The 23195-nt window shown below is 35.2% G+C and overlaps 2 protein-coding genes across 4 annotated transcripts; both read left to right on the top strand.

Moving 5' to 3' along the window:
• Positions 1-1436: 1436 nt before the first annotated feature.
• On the top strand, positions 1437-18578 carry LOC105837428 (extracellular matrix protein 2). Of its 2 annotated transcripts, none has more exons than XM_012682202.3 (9): positions 1437-1647; positions 13190-13442; positions 14009-14319; positions 14846-15429; positions 15551-15893; positions 15977-16342; positions 16586-16759; positions 16830-17049; positions 17132-18578. In XM_012682202.3, the coding sequence occupies exons 2-9, from the start codon at positions 13203-13205 to the stop codon at positions 17528-17530; spliced, it is 2637 nt and encodes an 878-aa protein (XP_012537656.1). In that variant the 5' UTR covers positions 1437-1647; positions 13190-13202; the 3' UTR covers positions 17531-18578. The 2 variants fall into 2 exon arrangements, with proteins under 2 accessions (XP_012537656.1, XP_012537655.1); XM_012682201.3 differs by having other exon boundaries at positions 1437-1820.
• Positions 18579-19853: 1275 nt separating this feature from the next.
• On the top strand, positions 19854-23111 carry LOC105837435 (probable hydroxyacid-oxoacid transhydrogenase, mitochondrial). Of its 2 annotated transcripts, none has more exons than XM_012682208.2 (8): positions 19854-19906; positions 20378-20486; positions 20975-21238; positions 21414-21646; positions 21716-21949; positions 22052-22214; positions 22496-22777; positions 22909-23111. In XM_012682208.2, the coding sequence occupies exons 1-8, from the start codon at positions 19854-19856 to the stop codon at positions 22990-22992; spliced, it is 1422 nt and encodes a 473-aa protein (XP_012537662.1). In that variant the 3' UTR covers positions 22993-23111. The 2 variants fall into 2 exon arrangements, with proteins under 2 accessions (XP_012537662.1, XP_012537663.1); XM_012682209.3 differs by lacking the exon at positions 19854-19906 and adding an exon at positions 20557-20759 and having other exon boundaries at positions 22909-23049.
• The last annotated feature ends 84 nt before the right edge of the window (positions 23112-23195 follow it).

The raw sequence follows: 23195 nt of genomic DNA, 5'->3' as shown, positions 1-23195 counted from the left end.
ATCATATTTTATATTAATTAATAAATATTAATTGCATAAGTCTGTCTTATAAAGAAAGGAGAATTTTATTTGCAAAAAATTTATATATTAAAAATTCTATATTTTCAATATTGTAAGGATTTGTAAGCATGTTTTATTATGATTAAAATATTTATTTTGATTAAAATATTGATAATTTTTTAAATAAATTATTTCAATAATTTTATATTGAGTAGTGTTGCAGAATGTGCGATGTAGCTGTCTATTCGCGATGACTGCGAGTCATTATCTTATCTAACCTATTTTAAGTTTACGTTACCATATCGTGTGCAAACATTAGCTACGCCCAAATAACTGTATGAGAATCTTCGGGGAATTTTACCGCAAAAAAAAAATAATATTCGTAAACTATTAGAAGAATTTCAGTCTAATTGCATGTACATACACTTTTGAGCTTAAAGTCAATACTACATTTTCCAGAATATTTGTTTACGCTTTCAGCTCAGATTATTCTCGATTATCTAGTATAACTTTAATATATCATACTGATTGCCAAGATAGCAGATCAATAAATAACTTTTCCCGCTGGCATGGTAAGGTTTGTATATTTATTCACATAACACCCTTTAAACATGTATACAAGTTTCTAATTATAAAACGTGTGCAGTTATGTAGACATTGTAGACAAAAAAAATCAATATCTTATCGTATACGATTGTAAGTCGCGCTTAATAACTTGATAAATTAGATTTGTTGATAACACAAAACATTCATACATATATTGTACATTGAAAAATAAAAATATTTTAATACTGCTTTTGTGATACGTAATCATTGTTATTTTCTACAGATCGGAGCATTTTATTGTGGATTGTGAAAGAATAGCGTCCACGTTGTAACTCGCACCTAGTGTACCGTCATTATCTTATCTTTACAACATTTTAAAAATATATACGTTATCTTCGCTATATAACTTCATTTCTTATACGTATATATGTTTATAGGATGCATCATTCAAATTCTCTGTATAATCCCTGATCGTCATTTTAGAAGAGATTTATCCGAGGATAAGTTCATTGACCTATATATTCCTTTATCAATTAATGTAATAAACTATTACAGCCAGATGATCCGATGTACTTTGTACCCGCGACCACGCGACCAATAGTCTTCCTTTTCACGTCGATGACGTTACGCGCGCGTGTCCCAGAATGATAAAATACATCCTCTATATATTTATCTAATATATTCCGCAATCTCTCTACTCCGAAATCCGCCAACCACAAGATGGTCGGCCGTTAAAAGCAAAGTCGTTCCGAGCATCAAGCCCGTAAACAGATTCTCGCGCGATCTGTTCAACACTGCCGCTCATTTACGCTCATTCCCATCGTCCACGCACTTCCTTTTGGCCGGACCTCTCAGCCTCGGCCCCTCGCCGTCGCATCGACGCCCACGCAGTCGATCGGCAACCGCGACGCGGTCTCCAACAATCTCCTCGGCCCACACTCGCGAACCCGAGCTCCTCTGGTTCCAGGTGGCGTATCGGCGCTCTCACCTGCCAACGTATAAATTTTTATACCCCGGACCCTCCACCAGGGACCGGGGACCAGCCGACCAATCGGCGCGCCCGACCCTGGGGCCCCACGCTCATCTCTATACCGAAGGAAGGTACGCCTCGAATAGCTCGCTCGGCACGAACTTAGTTCAGAAATTCCGCCGTGCGCAATAAACGTACGCGAACCGATTCCGAGCCCTGTCTGCGCATATTGCGCCCCGTGATTGTGCGCTTTGCGAGTGGCTCGCGGCCTCCTTGGAACGTTGACAACAATTCTGCGGACCAGGTGAGTGGTGCGTCGCGACGAGCGATGGCCAGCGAGACGCGGGACGCCTCCTGGTCATGGCTTAGGCGCGATCGAATGGATCGGCAACGCGATCGGTCAAGATGGCTCCGTTCTGAAAGTCCCTCGGTGCGCTAACTTAGGACGTGACGTTTAATCGTACGGTGCTGTGGAAATGTTATCTTATCGTTCGCCGTAAAGCCGTCGTTTCATTGCGTCGTGCGATCGTCGTGATACCTCCCGATTCCTTTGTTTAACAGGATATCGAATTTAACGTAATTCACGATACTTCAATTGTTGCGATAAACCTCTCCCGATTTGTTTTTTTTCCTCGTTCGAAACTGTACAAAGTACTCGTATGTACCTTCCATTCCGTTCTATTCGCTAACGTTGTTGGTATTTCAGATTAACACGCAAACCGATTTCTATTACGTGTGTTTATTGAAGTCTCCTTACACGCGTGCGTCAACAGGATAAAATACACGCGCTCGAGGAATCCCAGACCGTTTTCTCGCCAGCGATTTTTTCTCTGCACAAAAATCTAAACCTCGCAGTTTATGCTGCAACTTAAAATTCCAGGAACGTTAGAGCGTGACAAGTGCGACGAGGAGATTTTAAAACCCAAATTATCAGTGTTATCGTTACACATTTAAATTTGAAATTTTTCTATATCTAAAACTGTATACAGAAAAACTTTGTATACAATTGTCGCAAGTTCTCGTTCTTTTTAACGATTATAATCGCCGTCGCATCGATAAACCGATAAATCAATTATGAGCAAAGTTTAACTTCATATTATAAAGTTAATATATACTATTATAAAGTTAAAAATTAATGTGCTTCAAGCTACAAAAAATAAATCGGGAAATATATCAATCGCATCACGCTATGTCATTTATTATAAGTCGGGTCGTAAGTTTTTTCATTACACGAAAATTCACAGCGACTCCGAAGTTACGTAGCGCTACGAAAGCGTGTTTCCGATCGCCGTCGTGGAATTACACGATCGGCAGAAAGTGCACTTGAGTCATCCTCATTTCCGATTCCATCCTTCAGGTGCACGTTAACGTGACCTGGAAAAACCGCTGGCAGTAGTCGAAATGCAAATTCCGGTCGCGAAGATATCGCGTCGACGTGACCGACGACGACGCGTCGATGAGCGCTCGCGTATCACGCATAGAAATTCGCAATGTCGCTCGGTAAATATGCAAGTTCTCAGTTGTTGACTGTCGACAGAATGTCGCATGTATGTGCTCAGTGACCTCACCGTATATTTTTAGGTGTTGTATATACGCGACCGTTCGGATCTACGTCGATCGGATTCAGAATCACACAGATCTCGGCCCAGCTTCAAGTCGGAAAGTCTCAATGACTTTCACGAAACTTTCCATGAGGCTCAGGCCGATGACATATCGGGCGATAAAATCGCTGACTGTTATACTTTGTAAATTGCGCCAGTAAGCGTCGTGATTGCTCGCACAAACGGAACATAATGTTTTTAAATGTGTCGCCTTTTTGCTTTATCACCTTCCTCTGCGTTATCTCAGATATCAAATCTGTATTTTATTGAAAGAGCTAAGTTAATGTCCGGGAAATATTTTACTTAACACGGAGCAAAGCAATTAGTATTCTTGTAATTTATTTTATTATGTTATTTATATCATTTTTTTTCTAGAATTTTTTTACATTTATTTATTTGTTTTATTATGTAATTGATACGTAACGTATTCTTTGGTCTATTTGATAAATATGTAGCTTGTATAAACTTAATTTGCTTAATCGTTTAAATAAAAATAAGCAAATAAAAATTGATTATGTAAAGAGCATGTAATACATAACATCTGCTGCACACGTGTTAACGCAGTAGCTAATAACCAAAAACAAAGACCTACTTGCTCTGGCCACGATTGCGCAGTAAGTGCAATTAATCTGGTCAACATTTTTTATCAGGAACATTTGGTATCAGATATCGTTTCGTCCACGTTACTGTAGATATCGAAACTAAATGGTTTCCCTGTCTAAATTTCCCATTTTATATTTTCGAAAATATAATTATTCATTCAACACGTTGATTTTAGTTTGGACTCATCAGTTCTACGTTCTCTCATAGTTAAAAAGTATTGTAATATTCTTACCTGACGCGAAATCTGACGATGTCTCGCACGATGCACTACAATTCACGCGGCATAATGCGATATATTATTATTTCGCATCTTTCTAATTGTGCCATTACGCAATGGCAAGGTCACTGTCCACCCAGATGATCTATTTTCATATAAGAAGCGCCTCCGTCTGGTCGTAAAAGTGAACGAACATGTGATGACGGTCAAGGTACAAACAAAACATTCAAACTACGAAATATATCCAATGGCGTCACGTCGCATTCTATACTGAATGATGTTATTTATTCCTGAACAGTCAATTGTATTGCAGATAAAAATCTGAGTTTTTCCTCGCAAATACCTCACATTCTAAAATTAAATCGTTCTGAATAATAATCACAATTCCGAAAAAATGAATAAATAAATTAATAATTCATTAAAAAATGATTTTTAAGAACTACATAGGCATTGTACAAAATCGAAATACAACATCATAAGATCACACAAGAAAAAAAATTATTTTATAATTATTCACATCAAAATGGAATAATAACGTTAAACGATAATTTTTCATTAAGAAATTTTTTTTGTACTCTCTGCTTATATTATTTGAGCATTTAAGAACATGTAATACGAAACGTTTAAAACAATACTGCCAATTTAAAATATTCTTCGGTGGCATTATCTTGCCGTTAGGCATAGAAATCTTCCTTTCGTCTCGATGCTTTTATTTGAACTTCGTTCCGGACGCATAAATATCGAGTGGAAGAGCCAGTTCGTGCCAGATGTATCGATTTATTCTCTTTATTCTCTTTACCACTTTGTGTTTTTTTATTTCAAGTCGAAGAAAGAGAAAAACGTGTGAGATGTTTCACACAATGCTCCTCGGCAATAAGCTCAACGTGATGAATAATATGATAAAGGAAATAAATACGTGTTTCTCATTATACAATGATAAGTTCGAGATTTTCCTAGTGAACAAAAAGCGTGTAAAGGAAAACGAAACAAGTCATTTGAAAATTCATTAGACATATTTATCCACACATTTTTCTATCTATAACTAGTTCTATTATTATTCATAAATAGCAAAGTAAAATTATTATTACTCGACAACTTTAAATGAGATTCAAAAATCACATAATCAGGAAATTATATTAAATCAATGGGATATGCGCACATGTATTTTTGTTCTTAATACAATTTCCTTACATTCCTAGTAGTACGATAAAAAATTTTTCATCTTGAATCAAAACAATCAATGATCCATTCCAGTTGTGTGATAAACTTTAATGATAGGATATTGTAAAATTTTGTTTAATTTTACACTTTCTAATTATTTTTGTCCTTTTGCAATTCAAAATTATAATATTTTGTGTGACTTTTCTAACTTTAAATTTAAAAATATCGCAATTTGACCGTGCTATAATTTAAGTGTCCGAAAAGTATCAGTATCAAAGAACGCTTAAACGATATTCCCGGAAGATATTTCAGTTCGGTTCACGTACGGTGCAACTATAAAAGGCCACGTGAACGTGCTTTCGATTCACCGTGAAACATTCGCCATTGAGCCAGGACGATTTTCTCAATGCCACGTGACAAGATGACGTGAGGTCGGACTGTGTAGGGATAATGATGATATTTTAAAAACACAAAGCTAAAGCGCCACTATATTTCTCAATGATCCACGAAAGAGCAATGTCATATCTGTCGCAACCATTTTTCAAATGAAAAAGAAATAAAATTATGAAAGGCGTTGCTTTTTTTTCGGCAGAATTTATATACCGGACGATACCAGAGGAAATGTCGAAAATAATAGATTTCTGTTATCGCGATGCTGTACTAATTGGAATTGTATACAGTTGTAGATAACTACAGATCGCACCAGTGCATCACGTGCACTCAGTGTCTGATATGAAAAATTTAACAAGTTTCGTGATTATGAAGAACTCAAATAAGCGACAACTTGATATATTTAGATTATGTATTTTATAATACCATTTTTCATAATATATTTTATAGAAATAATAATATAGAAATAATGCATAATCTCTAAATGGCATAGTTAAAAATATAATAACACATTAAATTGTTAATGTAAATTAACATTGCACACTGATATACTTATACACAATCTCTTCATAATTGTGTATAAAAGTATTGTACTTTTAAATTGCTGAAGTAAAGAAATAATTGAACATTTAATTTTTGTAGAAGTGCAATTTAAATTGATTAAAAGGACACAAATGATAAAAATACATGGGCAATTTTAGAGATATTCCGTGAATTCATGCTTAAATAATTTTTCGTTCTCCGTGCGGTAGACGTGTCTTTGCGGCAAATTGGATTAAAAAACCGAGTGAAATATATATAAATATATTATCTGTCCTTGGTCCTCTTCCGGCTTTTATTCATAAGCGAACAACCGAACAGCCTCGTATCAACTGAATAGGTATCGAATACGAAGTATCGACACGTGTGGCCGCGTCCATTACTTTCGTTTCTCTTTCCTCTTTGCCGAATCATGAAGATCTAGAGGGTCAACGACGTGGCTTGACCTCCAGTGAACACACGGTTACTAACACAAGGAAAAGCATCGTTACAACGAGAAGCGCGAATTGCTGCTCGGTGCTGATGAGATATCGTCACGGTTGATGACTTCTGGGAATTAAGATTACCCCGGCAGATGCAGCGGAACTTAATCGAAACTGGACGCTCTTGAGAAGGGTTCTACTGCAAGAAATTCCTGCGAGATCTACAATAAACAATTGTAAAGTAATGAAGAAACTGGAGGAAAATACGCCGAGTTTTGTGCCGGCGTAATTTGTGCGCAGTGTCGCTTTCTAGAGAGAGTTCAGGGGAGTTCAAGTGAAATTTAAAAAAGTCTAAAATACGCAACCGCTCCGCCGCGCCGCGCCGTTTGCAGTTGCAGGCTGTACCGTTTGTTAACCGTACGTTAAATTACAACGGGCAATACACAGCGCGGTCGGAGACAAAACAAATATACTCTTCGAGTATAAGAGATAAATATACCGATAACACACTGAGATAAAACACAATATCTTTTGTGGTAAAGAGAAAATGGTGACGCTTTTCTCAAGAGTTAAATAACAGGTAAGATAATAATGAAAGAAAATAACAAAAAAAGTGGATAAAAATTATTTAATTGAAAAATTATTCGGTACGTGAAACTGGATTTTTAAACTAAACAAGCAATAACAATTGAATTAAAGATATCACCAAAGAATCAAAGTCTAAGGAAATACTTGTTTCGCTTTTTTGCAATGGTTGGCCTTTGTTATTCTCCTACTCTCTTCTTTCTCTTGCATTTCTGCACGCGTTAAAATTTCTTTTATTATGCTATTTAACAATAATACTCTGATTATAATACTATACTATGTAGCATCACATTAATATTAATTAAATACAATTAAATAAAAAAATATCAAGAAAATGTTGGTCATATAAAATAATTCAAAATATCATAATAAATAGTATTTTCCACAATACGGAAAAATTAAATATAAAACTAAGTCTCTACTCTCTATTTTACTTTATAGGCATAAAGTGAAATATGAGAATACTAGGATGTCCATAAATAAAATAAAGTATAAAAATACATGCCATAGAATTTATTATACACCTAATTATATATCTTTGTACATTATCAAGATTTATATGGAGACTAGACGAGCAATCTGTCATCGTGTAACTGCTTATGTTACTGATTAATTGCAACGGTCGCACATTGTATAAGTTCCAATTACGATGCGAAAAGCGTTTATCCGACGAAACGGAAACATCGTGGAGCATCTCGCGATCGCGGAACAATAAAATAAATGTATGCCGGTCTTCGTGAAAAGGCGAACCGCGAACGAAAGGAATGTATTCCTCGCTCAACATTCTCTCGTTTAATGAGTAAAGCGGTTTTACGACCCGTGCGCGTTTGACGCTATGGAAGCTGTAGGCAATAACAAGCAATAATTATCGTAACCGCTGGCGTACCACACCAGCCAGCCTATACCTGTGTCCGCAACGAAGAGACGCTGACATTTTATCTACATCTAGGGTTTCTAGTATGAAGTCAGATTCTTTCCATCGGTAAAAAAAAATATTTAGCTATGCAAGCTACTACTCGTGAATTAATCGTTATTATATCATTAACCGCTGCTGGTTTCCTCTCGAGTCCATGTTTATAAGCGCGAATGGATTGATTGAAAAGCATTTTGTCATATGTTGAAGACACGAAGAACATAAGAGAGTACTCGTGTGTATTGGTTAAACCTGAGAGAATCACGCTCGTTCACCGCGACAAGACGAATGATAGAATGAACGTGTAATTCCTATTTGGAAAGCAAGGTATGTGCCTCTTCGAGGACGCATGTTCGCATCGTGCTGCAATCGGACACGCTCGCGTACGCCCGACGGAATGTGTCGGATTAAAGGCGTGGGCATTTGCAGAAAAATATCAGACTGCAAGAACGTTCGTGATATGCAACGCTAATATCTTTCCGCATTTAAAATTGAAATGCGACTTGAATTATAATAGTCGCAGTTTCAAAATGATTATTGTTATTAGCAAGAACCGCTGTACGAAAGGAAGAGAGTTTGATTAATGCCAATGCGATTTGATTGCCTTTTGTTAATTGTATTGCGTATGTCTACAATACATGCGTACAATATCTGATAAAGAGAACGCGATAATAAATCAATGAATATCATACAAACAAAAAAGTAGATAAAATAAGAAACTTTTGAGAATTTATTTAAATGATATTTTATGTATTTGTATAAAAAAAATTGCTACATTCGTTATTGTTTAAGATAAGAAGTAAAACAAACGTTTACATAGTTTAGCATATAGCATATTACTTTTTTGACCTTGTCTTTCTTTTTTCAACACAAAAGAAATAATCTTTTAAGTTATTCCTAAGTCTCTTTAAAGACAAGTTTTTGAAATGTTTTAAAATAAACACTCAAAAGATGCTAGAAATTATTAACGAAGTTGGTTCTAAAAAAAAAACGTACCCGTAAAAATATTTTCAGTGGCTGTTCTTTTGTATTCATCTCTTTATTTTTACCTACATTATATTTTTAAACATTCTTTCGTTTCAAAAGTGTATTTTCTCTATAATTCACTATTTAAACTCTACTGATATTATCTGTATGCAAATCGGTCAAGGTCTAGGTGACCCGCTGTGTTACTGTGAAAATGAGCGAGATGTCGAGATTTGTGCTGGATCCTTTTCGTATCAATTTGGGCGTCTCTTCTCTCCTGGACCCATCGGCAATTTGGGACTTGAGGGGAGGAGCTGGCCACCTGCGCTTGGTTCATTTCGAAGCAAGTAATTCTACCTGACTCGAGCCTCGCTCGAGAAGCCGTCAGTTATCTTCGGGAGAATCGAACAAAGACTCCAGATGGAACTCGTGGGTCCTATATTTAGCTTCCGTCTCTTAAATTCACGCGTAAACGCGTATGTTTGTTCACTTTACTTTCGATCTACCCGTAGATATATTCCGCTAACGACAGCAACGATCGGCCGATCCTAATCTTTTCTTAAGAAATTTCTCCGAGCCAACAAAGAGGCGCCCATATGGCGCTGAAAAGAACGAACATTTTCATGGGGACCGTTCAGGTTCCTTCTGAATATCTTCTTTCAGTTGATCTTTCAATGGGTCACGAAGTAGCCGGTGAGAATGCCTTGTGCTGCTAGCGCGGATGTCAAGCACAAACATAATTCGTTTAATTCATCGAAGATTATTCGATTGAACGATCGAGAATTAGGGTGACATTCCGCGGATGAAAAGGATCTTAAGCCTGACCTTTACTCAATCGTAACTCTATGGAAAAAATCGTCGTGACATGAATAAATATCGAAAAGCTCTCGTGATTCGCACGTAACCCGAAGATGCTGAATATTGCCGGACGAAAAAAATCAGATATTTTGATAGATGATAAGTCAATTGTATATTATTAATAGTTTTTTTTTTTTTTTTTTGCAAATTCTCCCATAATTTATATTCTGCAACTAAATCGGTCTTTCAACTTCAGTAGCTTCAGGTTTTTTTTCAAGCATTGAGAATTTCGTGATTTATGAAGGTTAAAGTTTTGTTCCTGGAAACGACTATATGTTTTTTCACTAAATTCTAAAGAAAAAAAAACTCCATTTTCATTATTAGGTGACCTCAAGTGATTAATGCGCAGTGCATCTGTTGTACGTGTGTATTGTAAATTTGTTGAGAAATATAATAAACTAGTAATAACATTATTCGCGATTTTTTTTTCAAAATACGTCGAGATAGGATTGTTGTAATCATTTGCCGTTTCGATTTCAATTAAAACATTCTAGTCTCGTCTAATGTTCGAGAATTTCTCAGAAGTCTGCGTCTTTCTAACGCGTGCAAAAATAATTGTTCAATTTTAGTATTTGTTCAGTCGCCGTGGCAGTTTCTGCCGCATACCGATGTATTTCTTATACACCACACGAGGTACGCGTCGCTAATAACTATTCCTCATGCTCTTTGTATTTGCACCTCAAAGTCTGCGCCAGAAGATTGTTTACGCGGACGAGCGCGACGACTACTCTCGCGTAAATCCTAAATGAACGCACGATCAATTTCTGTCAAATCAGCTGTAAAATGCGACGCGGTGCAAACAAATCTGTTTAATACACTTAAATGATAACAACAATGAGAGCAGCGATATTCTTCGTTTTTCATTAATAAAATTTTCTACATTGCCAATTACTTATGACATAATACTTATGAATAAATTTTGTTAATAATTAAAAACAAATTTTAAATTAAATTTTATTGTGAAGAACTGATTTTAATACGGTTTTTTTTTATTAACAGATGAAAAACACAGTCGTTTTACGAAAATAAATTGTTGAATAAAGGCTGAGCTTTGTAAAGTTGCTTCGACATAAAGTCTCATCATTATTTATCCTATACGCTTTAATCTCTGTGTTTACCTGAAAAATTTCTAGCCACTCTTCGATTTTCGCTTAGGATCGTGATTACAGTGTTTCGCCGAGCACGGATTTTTGAGCCGTATGATACGCTACGAATAATATTGAGAACCACGATTGATAAAAACGTTTAGTTTGATTCACTCAGGAAATCGATCTTCGTACCTAAGCCAGTGTCTCACACAACCCTCGATAAAGAATACGTGACTGATAAAGGCGTAAATCGATTAAATATACGTAACGCGCAACTTGTTTGCTAAAAAAAATTCAAGCTAAAACTTCAGTACTTTAAACATTTGTTGAGAAATCTGTCGTAAATTTTTATTTAAAAAAATCGAAGCTCTTTCATTGGTGTCTCACCTTATGATATAGATATATGTATGTATATTGTATGTGGATAATATTTTATTCCGGCCGATCGACTTTCGAGACAATAATCTCCCTTCACATCGGTTACGAAGTTGTTCGTCCCACGTTTATAGCCAAATATGTTCGTAACCGGGTTGCAAACGGGTTTCCTTGTTGTCTGTGTAACACTCGAGATTCATTATGTATTATGTATTGTGTACAAATAACATTATAAAATTATTTTAATTAAAATAATTTGTCATCATTTCCGTAAAATAATTATTATAATTATCCGGGTTTTTTTTTTCCAATAAATTGACGCTTAATAAAAAATATAAATTATTAATTAGCTTCAACGTCAAAAGTGTTACAGCGAGATGAGGTAATAAAACATGTGGCAAAGAAAGAAAAAAAAACAATGTGACATCTTTTTATGCTGTAACGTACGTCCCATGTAAAATGTTTCCTTGTATCTTTGCGTGTCATTGCGTAACAAGAATCGCGCAATTCGTATCGCGTGTTTAAATAATTGCTGTCGCTCGTAAGGAGCATTGCCCATTTTTTTTTCAATGAGTCCGGTTTCTACAATCATTCTAATGACCACACGAAATGAGCTGCGTATATCTTCATCCCCGTTTGCCGTAAAAATCGTACCGGCCGATTCACATATGTGTCAGAAGTCTCACCAGTCCGTAAACTGTCACGGTTATCTAACATCAGCGTCTGTGGGTGGGGCAGTATAACGTTGTACTGCATTGCAACCGGGTGCCAACGTCAATCGTTAAAATCTCTGGCATCGCGAACGGAGCACAAATTTTCGAATTGTTTTCCAAACTTGCGACGCCCTATCACTTGCTAATATCGTCGAGGTAAAAGTACATTTTTGCACGGAAATTTAACGGAATCTCAATTATTCAATAAATCTTTTTAAATAAATAAATAGTCTAAAAGAGTTTTTCATACATTAAGAAGTTTTGGGATTAATCGCACGGTGTGTAGGAAGAATGATAAAATACTTTGCACTTGCAAAGTTGAAACAACATAGAACGTTTAAGTTCCATTTTGCGCCTGTAGAGATGTTAAAATAGCACATCCGGTTTGAAGAAACCTTAGCTTAGTGCAACGACTGGAGGTATTCCGGAAGAAGTTTGCTCTTGTTTCTTTACAAACCGCAGGAGTTTCCGTTCTTGCACTTGATTGCACCGACACGAACGTGACGCCCCGACGTAACACTCGATCTCTTGAAAACTTTCATATAGATTCTTGGCACTACGCTACAGAAGAGTGACAAAGCGTTATAACGAAGCATTTTAAACCGGTGTGCATCATAAACAATCATATACAAAAGGATATAAATGTCTTTATTGGTGTTTAATAACGTAAAATTACATTTTTAATTGAGTAATATTCATATTTCTTAAATTTTTGCCCGCTTTAATGTTTATGAATTATGTTTCGAAAAGTTCAACAGAACAATGTTTGCTTTGTGAGCAAATTGATCAACGGGCGTTATTTGAGAACGGACGAGAAAAAGTCTCACGTTACACACAGCATCTCAGAAATGATGTATTTTCTGTGATCCGATTAAAAAAATTTTAAAGGCCGCACTAAAAAAAGATAGTTATTTAATTATTTTTTTTAAGAAACGAAAAATAAATTAACGTTTTATTAAAAATTAAAGATCCAACATATAAAAATCTGAAAAATAAACAGTTAAATTAATTACTTATTTCAATTAATAATATGTACAAAGATATAAATTGTAATATAACTTATAAATTTTGTATATTATATCATTAAACTTATACGGCGCAAAACTAAAACACAGTTGTTAATAAATTATAATAAAGAATTCCGATGTCAAATTCTTATATGTGTGTGGAGCACATAAAATGATATTATCGTTTATAAGATATCTTTGTTTTATCCAATGACAAAAATCGATTATTTTCAGAATAAGCCGTAACATGGAGATCTCGGCAGCTTGGCTGCTGACCATCTTCTTGGCGGTCGCTACTGTTACGATCAACGCGTCACCTACACCTTCAACCACTACGGAAGCTGTTCGTACCAACGCAGAGGATGTAACGACCGAATCCGTGAAAACGACATCGAAAAGCAATTTTATAGATTACGCTAAACCTTTCACGAATGTGAAGGACATATTAATGCAGGAAATTCAGACTTTAGATAAAGATACTTCCGATGTGAGTGTGAATTTTTCGTTATATGTATACAAAAAAAATAATTTTATTAAAGTTGTTCAAAATTTAGCCGGTCTTTTAACAGATCTGAAATTAATTTTGTCTATCAAAATATGTAGAACACTTTAAGCCAATTATTAGAAACATCAAAGTTTTTCTGTATTGCATTATTATTCATCATAATTCAAAACATTTTTCATAATTATTTTAATGATCCAACAAAATTATGTTTTGAATTAATTGTTTGAATTAAACATTCTTTAAGAAAACCGTGTAGAATTTTACATTATATAATGTTTTTAATCCTTTAAGAAGGTATGCGCATGTAGTCATCTTTTTACAATATATAAAAGATAGCTCAGTCATAAATTTGCTATACATAACATTTTTTTATCGGAGAGTACTAATGAACAATAAATTTCTGTTGCTTGCGTCATCGCAATACATAAACGATAAATAATACTATCTATCTTATTGAACCGTAACTGAAAAGGTCATATCTTGAAATAAAATTAACTTCAATTTGATTTGTGTGATTTAATTAAGTTATACGTAATTATGACATTTAGATCCAGGAAGAAGTGGCGAAGACTTTCAAAGCCGAGGCGCAGAGAGACACCACGAATTTTCGAATAAAGGCGACTCCTAAGCCGATCAAGACAATAAAACAAAATTCTCTTCTGGAAGAAGGAGAAGAATTATTGGACAAAGACGATCCTGATACGCCCTACGATGATCTTAGCGACGAGGAAAACGAAGACGACGATTTCAGCGATGAGGAATATGAGGACGAGGATGTCGATGATGATGAAGCGGTTATGGAACAGTGCCCTGATTATTGCAAGTGCATCGGGCAATACGCCTCCGCAACAACTGCAACGTATGTTTGTAATCGGATCATTACATAACTGAATAACGTCCCTTGGTGTGACGACAGATAAAAAGTCCGTAGATAGGCCGCTTCCTGCTTAGAGCGCAATAACGTGACACAGTTCTTTACATTAATTAAAAAATTAATAAGGCTCAGATGAATAAAATCCATTCTTGCTATAGAACTTCTTCACTGTTTACGCAAAGTTCGAAGATGTGCGCAAACGCGATTATACCAGATAAATTAAACAATTACATAAATATATGTCATAAGTATATTTAAATGTAATTATTCTACTATCTTTTTTACGTCACAATTGTTTCCTTTACGCTTACTTACTACTGACATTTGTACTAATTTCAGTTTCAGCAAAGCAACTTTATTAAATGATCCTTTACAGAACAATCGAATCTTAGATCAGTTAAAGAGATACTAATTATAATTAATCTAATGTTCGCGGTGCAAATTACATGTAGCTAAATCAGTATGCAGTTTTTTTTTTATTAATTCCTAATTTTGAATTGTTTATCCGTAGATGTAACAAACTAGTGAATGATCAGCCCTTCGCGCCAAGTGTCGCACATCTGCGCATCGAGAACGCCGGCGAGATACAATTGGGACCGAACGCCCTGCGGGCTCTCGGCCTTCAGCAATTGGAGTCCATCACCATCGTCGACACGCGCATAGTCGAGCTAGATCGTACGGCCTTCAATGGCATCACGTACCTGTTTGCCGTGAACTTGACACGCAATGGTCTGCAGGACATCCATCCGAACACCTTCCAGAACAACACACAACTCAGCCTCCTCACGATCGCCGGTAATCCGCTTAAGCACATGCACGACACGAAGCCGACGAAACACTATCTGCTGCACGCACCCTCGGTCACCGATTTCGATTTCTCGAACAACGGAATACTACGGTTGAAACGCACCGCCTTCTCCAAGATGCCTCAGCTCAACTTCATCAATCTACGCGGTAATCGGCTAAGGGAGATCGACGGTATGATCTTTGATTCGCTGGACCAGCTCATGGAGGTGGATCTCTCAGATAACATGTTGAATGGGATCCCGATTGACCTGTTCGTTGGCAAGGACGTGCAAATTCTTCGTATTGCTGGTAAGAACGATGGCCACACGCATCACGATATCATTCAAAAATAGAATTTGTAATTTATTGTTTAATATTTCATTTCGATGAATTAAGATGTTATAATCGGAAAACATTTATTTATTTTCAGGAAATAATCTATCGACATTGGCCACTATAAGTTCCTCGAAACTGACGATGCTCGACGCTTCGAGAAACAAGATCAAAATAATCGGTAAAGAAGACTTGGAAGGCGTACCATCTTTGGACCAATTATACGTCAAGTCGAATAATTTGAAGAGAATACATCAACACGCCTTCAGCAAGCTCGATCAATTACAGTATCTGGATATCAGCGACAACAGACTGTCCTCGTTAACCGAGCATCATTTCAAATCTGTTTCTAGACTGCAGGTCCTGTTGATGAATGACAATCCCGCTTTGCAAGTTCTGCCAGTTTTCAAAACTTACAACTTGAAGTATAACACATTCAGGTGGCTATATCATCTTGCCGTTTTATTTCAACATGTAAGAAATTAAACAAGTTATTTTGCATGCAATCGTTGTTATTCAACAGCATCACCCGTTTCGAGTGCGCAAATTGTGGTCTGGACAGCATCAAGCCAGGCACATTTGACGAAATGCCAGCGCTGGCTCGCCTGAAGCTCTCGAAGAACCGGCTGACTAGCTTGCCTGATGGATTCCTGGATAATCTCTCGTCTCTTCGTGAACTCGATCTGTCCGACAATATTATCGCTACTATTCAACCCAATATGTTCCGCGGTGGCATAAATTTGGCGAAGCTGTATCTCGCCCGCAATCCGTTGAGAACATTGCAAGTGACACCGTTCTTAGACCTTCCAGGACTCTCCAAGCTGGACGTGAGCCGATGCAATCTCGAGCGCGTCTGGAGCGAGGCTAGAGTGCCGTTGAAGAGTCTTCGGTAAGTAATTTATTATATATTTTTTCTTCCATAAATTGTATTTGAAAATTATTCAAAATCCCCTTTCAATAAGATTTGAAGCAAAATCTTTTGTATTACAAATAAAATTAACAATTTCACAACTTCAAGATATGCATTAATTACTGTATTGGCGTCAAGATGTTTGTTATTGTGTGATTGAAGTATTACATCTTCAAGTATTATTCATTGATTAATGAATTATCTTACATTTTCATTCTTTAGATACTTGTCAGTTCGTGGTAATCTTCTACGACGAATCACCGTCGAGGAACTCAGGGCCATGCCGCATCTCACTGGTCTAGATTTGTCGCACAATCCTCTGGATTGTGACTCCGAATTTACAGAAGCTGTGCAATGGCTTACCGATAATGGCGTTGCACCGACAGAAGTATTTGAGTGAGTGTTAAGTTCAGTTATCTTTTTAAGTATGTTACATTTCTCTCAATCGATTATAATATTTTCACAGGCTTGTCAGTGATAAGTTTGATGATATTGAAGAAATTGATAACTCCATGAACATCAATCAGTGGACAGATTTGGCAAAGGTAGTTTGCGATGGAATCGAGGACGGTCCACCACCCAGATCACTTCCTGGAAGAGGCACACACCAGAAAGAAATTCCTCTAGATCTTGATATTGTAGAGGATTCCGATCCCATGTTGAAAAACGAACTCGATAATGATGAGGTAAGATGACAATAATGTTCTTTAAAACACATCTTGAAAATATCTCTTTTACATACTTTAATTACCTTGGATGCAATTATAGAAGATAAACATCGATCACGGCATGCAGCGGGTTGATGAGCCGCGACTCATGGAGGATCCAGAGTACGACGAGGACTTCGCGGTCACCACGGAATATCATACTTGGTACAATATAAGACCCGGCTTCAAAGTCTGGCTGGTTTCCGGTACCGTCCTGTCTGTTCTGGTGGTCTTCCTGTTAGTAGCACGCATCGCCTGCTGCCTGGCGAACAAACGAGGACGAGGTCCGGTAATCAGGCCACCCTTGATCCTCCGTCAAGGTCTGGTCGACAACAAGAATTGCGGTTTGGTATACAAGCCTCTGCAGGAGGAGATAGCCACGCCTCACATGCCGAAACGAGGTAGCTTCTACTCGAGCAGTACCTTCCATTACGACAAAATTGTGCCGGAGAGTGTATAAGAGAACTTGTTCCTTGATTAATTAAGTGGCCAATTAGCGACCGATGTCAATCGTGAACGGCGGATATCGAAGCGGAAGCTAACTGACGAAGTGTCGTTTTCAAGAGAAGTTCTCTTTAGACTGTTATTGGGTGAACGATGAAGCCGATGAGAATGATAAGGCAGACTCCTTCGACCATACAGATCTATATATGTATATATTTCTAATCGCAACAAATTGTTGCACATCATTTTCATTAAAAAAGCAGATAATTATGAGCATTTAATTCGACCTCCTAGAAATGCATAATCAAAATGCATGCTTTTTTCTAGGCTTTGTCGTGTTCTCAAGGTTTAAACAAAACGCGTGATTAATAAGCGTCCCATTGTTATTATATTAACTCAAAGATGCCTGATAGAAGTAAAATAATAGTTACAATATTATATTTTAGATATATAAACCGCAGTACTGTGTTACAATCATATAATATAATCATATTTCTTTTTATAAGAAACAAGCAAAAATTAGATTATTATTTACAGAAAGTAGAATTACAAAAAGTTACAACAATGTACTTATTATTTATGAGCTCCAAGCTTATAAAGGCTTTACTCGGTTAAGCAGCGAGTTTTGAAGCGTAATTAAAAGAAAAATAATACTGCTTAGAAGCAATCAAATGTAATCGAATGATGGTTTTATATGAAAATATAACTTAATAATAATAATAATACGGACACTGGGCAAAAGCATGTGTATTAGTGGTCGGTGATGGACGAATGAGAGAATTACGTATGACAGATGTAAAATTTTATAAGAAACGAAACGAGAGAGCTCCCTGTAGGATGCCCAATCATAGTAATATATGCCAACACTACCATAAAACAATAATTTTTAATTATGGTGACAATATTCTCACTCACAATCAACGAGAATTCGAAAGCTTACGTCGAAGCTATTATTTTACGTACGTTATGTCGCTAAGTGCGCACAAGCTCTATTATGCTATTACATATTTACGCTGTGTAAATAATATAAAAATCGTTTTAATAAAATTTTATTTAGAACTAAATTAGAATCTGTTCTTTACCTTGACCGAATGTAAATATTACAAAAAAGATATTTATAACAAGTAAAGAAAATGTTGAAATTTTATTTTTTATATCTTTTTACAAATGAGTTTAATATTCAATCAAGGTTCAATATGGAAATAAAGCGTGTACAACACAAATATACTTATATAAATTGATGACGATGGAACTGAGTATAAACTCGACTGACTAACTTCTATTACAACAAGAACCGACGCGATAAACATATGCAAAATAAGGACAGCCGATCAAAATCAGGCCAGAAACATTGACGTACATTAAACAGCAGCTTTTTGCATTGCACATTCAAGGTATTCCGGTATAACTCGCTACTGAAAAACACTGATAAGAAAAGTGACAAAAATTTCATAATCTTACATAAAAAATATACCGTACACAGTACAAGTAATATACTAGTACAGTAGTATACATATATGTTGTAACATGAAAAATATATATCGTATATTTAATATTAATAAAATGTTTTAAATATACAACATTTTGCTTGTTGTAAATTTTAAAAGTTAGTTATCTTTTAGAAAAAGTCCATATTATAGATATGAAATTAATAACGATGTTAAATCGTTTAATAATGCTCGCAGAGCTGTTTTAATTGTGTATAAATAAATTTTAATCTCACCCTAGAAAACTAATTACATAAATAAATTCTAAAAATGTCAAGCCATGTGGAATCGTCAGAATACTTATTTTAAGTTTTATTTTTATTCAAAATTTTGATTTGGTATAAAGTATTACTCGTAAAGATGTAATAAGTAAAATATTACATTTTTGTTCTTAAATTACAATATAAATTTTGTATCTCTAACATTATTTCTTTTTTTTACAAATGTTTCTTTTTCATATTTGAATGCAAATTTTATTTAATTTAAATGTAAAATTTTTGTTTAAAAAATCAGAATTTTAGAAATTAAATATCTTGAGCGATTAAAAACAAACATTACAAAACGCAGTTCGGTAAAGTTCTCTTGATACAGCCCTGTTCACATATGAATACGAACACATGGATAATAGAGCCACCTCATCAAAGACCTAAGTGGTAAACATGCCAGAAGTGAAAGGAAGGGGAATATGAACTGGCCGTGGTACCAAGTCGGGAGTCGAGAGTGAAGCATGAGAATTCATGGAGAACGTTACTCCGGAATAGAATCAAAAAATCTGTTAAAAGTTGTTCTAGCCAGTACTGTTTTATTTTTATTTTTATTTTTTTTTATAATTGCTTCTAAAGAATATTTAAAATGCTACCGAGACGACGTGTCATTGATCTTCTGCAAGTCATTTCATCTCAGTCGTAAGTAAATTATCTATAAAAAATGTTTATATAGAAAAAAATGTAATAGTTGCCGCTGTTAAATAAATAAAAACATATTTTAATTACATGTAGTTTCTTTATCATAGATTAATAAATATGATAATAATAAATTTTATCAAAAGATACACAACGTTTTCATTTATTTAAGAGTAATCGTAACAATTATACAAGGTATATTCTGATAATAATAAATATATATTAGAATATTATTCTGCATCTTAAAGCAGTGAAAGTAATTTCCATCAGGTTTGTGAAAATGTTATACAAACGTAAGAAATATAAGAATAAAATATAATAGTGACAAATTGTCAATCTACACCTGTCAATTCATTAAAGTAAAGTGCATCAATTCAACAGCGGTTCTCAATAAATTTATTCTAGGATAAAGAACAGAAATGCATTTAATAGCAAATGCAAAATATGGAGATTTAAACTATTTAAAATTTTTAGATGCAAATGTCCAGCGCACGGAAATCCAGGAAGTAGTCATGTACGGGATCACGGAAAAACTTGGAGCACTGCAGCAAACATCACAGCCACCAAGGAATATGCTTTTGAGGTAAAATTTGTGTAAGAAGAAAAAAGGAGCTTTCCTTAAAGAGCACGTCAATACGTTAATTTTATCGCAGGCCTCTCCGATTATGAAATCGAAGGCCTCCCGCATACATTATGTACTCAGATAAGAACTGTTTTTACCATACTCAATGCAACATTTTTGAGTTTCTGATGATTATCTGATTATTATATCGTAATCGTAATCAGGTGTAATAACAGAGCTTTTAACAAAGCTTTTTCGAAGAGCTGGAGATTATTTTATTAAAGAGTAAATAAAGTAAGTGTTTTATTTTAGAGATTAGATCCGATTAATATACAAAGTAGTACATATCTTACAAAAGTATTATTAAAATTAAAAATATTAAAAGCACAATAGATGTTAAATTTTCTTCAAGAACTTATTTTTTCTTTCATCGTATCAAGCGTTCAAAATAACAACAATCTTTTAATTTAGGCATCGTATTAATTATTAAAAGTTACGTAAAATTTTAGATGGCATGTTCTACCGTACGGTATGGAATTGGAGTAACGAGAGAGTTGGGAATGGACATGCAAAATTTTGGTGCGAAAAAAACTTGTCTGATGACAGATCCTTATTTGGTGACTTTAGATCCCGTGAAAACTGCTATTAACAGCCTTTCTAAATACGGAATTCAATTTGAGATTTATGATAAAGTACGCGTAGAACCAACTGAACAAAGTTTACAAGACTCGATTGAGTTTGCCAAGCGTGGAAAGTTTGATGCTTTCATAGCGGTACGTATGCAAGAAACCAAAGTGGCCAAGGACTATACGTAAAGAAAAAAAAAGATAAATATATAAATTACACTTTTTATCAATTATATATTAAATTATTAAGCTTATTTTTATTCTTATCATATATTACATTATTCTAATTATTAATTATTCTAAAATGATTATTAATCTATAGGTCGGTGGTGGTTCTGTGATGGATACCTGCAAAGCAGCAAACTTGTACAGTTCCGATCCAAACGCTGAATTTTTGGATTATGTAAACGCGCCGATCGGGAAAGGTAAACCGATCCTGGTTCCTCTGAAACCACTCATCGCTGTTCCGACAACCTCTGGTACCGGTTCTGAAACAACTGGAGTATCCATCTTCGATTACCGTCCGTTAAAGGCCAAAACGGGGATCGCAAACAGGTAATGTTCATTACGCATTGGATAGAAACAAGATCTATTTTAAAAAATTCGTTAACCCTCTTATCGCAGATCACTACGTCCGACATTGGGAATTATTGATCCTAAGCATACTCTGACGTTACCAGAGAAAGTGTGCGCCTATTCTGGTTTTGATGTGCTCTGCCATGCTTTGGAATCCTTCACGGCAATACCCTATACAGAGAGGACGCCTTGTCCACCAAATCCAATTCTAAGACCGGCTTATCAAGGTAGCAATCCTATCAGCGATGTCTGGGCACGATATGCTCTTCAAGTTATGCGCAAGTAATTAATCCATCAATTATTAATGCTCTACAATTTCTAAAATACATAGATGTGAATAAATGGTATGTAGATAATATTAATAATATTCAATTTCTTGTCTAGATATTTCGAAAGAGCAGTTTACAATCAAGATGACTTGGAAGCGAGGAGTCATATGCATTTAGCAAGTACAATGGCAGGCGTTGGTTTTGGAAATGCTGGTGTTCATCTCTGTCATGGACTTTCGTATCCTATCAGCGGAAATGTTCGAAATTTCCAACCAAAAGTAATTATATATAATTACTTGAATATAAACTGGAATTCATATACTAACTTCTTTTGTCACATCTTATATATAATCATCGAAAAACAAAATGAAATTGTGACTAGATTTTAATAATATATTTTTACAATATTAGATAACTTTCATGTACAAATTAATATGAAAATAATCCTCGACTACAACATTCTTCTTCAAACAATAATATTGAAAAATTCCTTCATCTCTTTAGAATATCTTTGGTTTCCCTTTTTGGATGTATTTATTGAATTACTGTCTCATTTAAGGGATACAGCAATGATCATCCAATAATTCCTCACGGTCTATCTGTAGTGATTTCGGCACCAGCCGTATTTTCCTTTACCGGAAGTGCATGTCCAGAGAGGCATCTGGAAGCTGCGGAATTGCTCGGCGCAGACGTTAAAAATGCCAAGCGGGCTGATGCCGGGAAAATTTTGGCTGACACTGTAAGAGAATACATGCGGATTATGAAAGTCGAAAATGGTTTGACAGAACTCGGCTTTAAGAAAGAAGACATTCCCACGTTAGTTCAAGGCACTTTGCCACAGGTAAATAAAATTCGCGAAATATATTTTTTATTAAATGGAAAACTATATTTAACATAAAATGAAATATAATATTTAATATATACTTTTTATTTTAAAAACGCATTTAAAATTTTATTTCTCCTTTCTTTCAGCATCGCATCACGAAATTGGCGCCACGTGAACAATCTGAGGAGGATCTTGGGCAATTATTCGAAAATTCATTTACCATTTATTAATCATTTAACGTTTACAAAGTTAACGTTTCAAAGTTAACTATAACTGTAAATAAGATTGTAAGAAAAACTATTTTTAAAGATTATTTTTATACAATAAACAAAAGAATTCATAAGGAAAACGTTATTTAGCTAAATAATTGCGTTGTTAAATGTAAATAAGTTTTTAATTAACACCAATTAATAGTGACTATTTTATAAGTGAT

Source organism: Monomorium pharaonis, chromosome 7, assembly GCF_013373865.1.
Source record: "Monomorium pharaonis isolate MP-MQ-018 chromosome 7, ASM1337386v2, whole genome shotgun sequence".
In the NCBI taxonomy this organism is placed as follows: domain Eukaryota; kingdom Metazoa; phylum Arthropoda; class Insecta; order Hymenoptera; family Formicidae; genus Monomorium; species Monomorium pharaonis.
Note: the sequence above shows the minus strand (reverse complement) of the source record. Positions and strands in the feature narration are given on the sequence as shown.

Bases quoted from the DNA above. Each gene is read 5' to 3' on its own strand.
- LOC105837428 (XM_012682202.3), top strand. From the start codon at position 13,203: ATGGAGATCTCGGCAGCTTGGCTGCTGACCATCTTCTTGGCGGTCGCT. The intron at 15,894-15,976 runs GTGGCTATATCA...GTTATTCAACAG, and splicing joins TTGAAGTATAACACATTCAG to CATCACCCGTTTCGAGTGCG. The intron at 16,343-16,585 runs GTAAGTAATTTA...TTCATTCTTTAG, and splicing joins GTGCCGTTGAAGAGTCTTCG to ATACTTGTCAGTTCGTGGTA.
- LOC105837435 (XM_012682208.2), top strand. From the start codon at position 19,854: ATGCTACCGAGACGACGTGTCATTGATCTTCTGCAAGTCATTTCATCT. The intron at 19,907-20,377 runs GTAAGTAAATTA...TAAAATTTTTAG, and splicing joins CAAGTCATTTCATCTCAGTC to ATGCAAATGTCCAGCGCACG. The intron at 20,487-20,974 runs GTAAAATTTGTG...GTAAAATTTTAG, and splicing joins CCAAGGAATATGCTTTTGAG to ATGGCATGTTCTACCGTACG.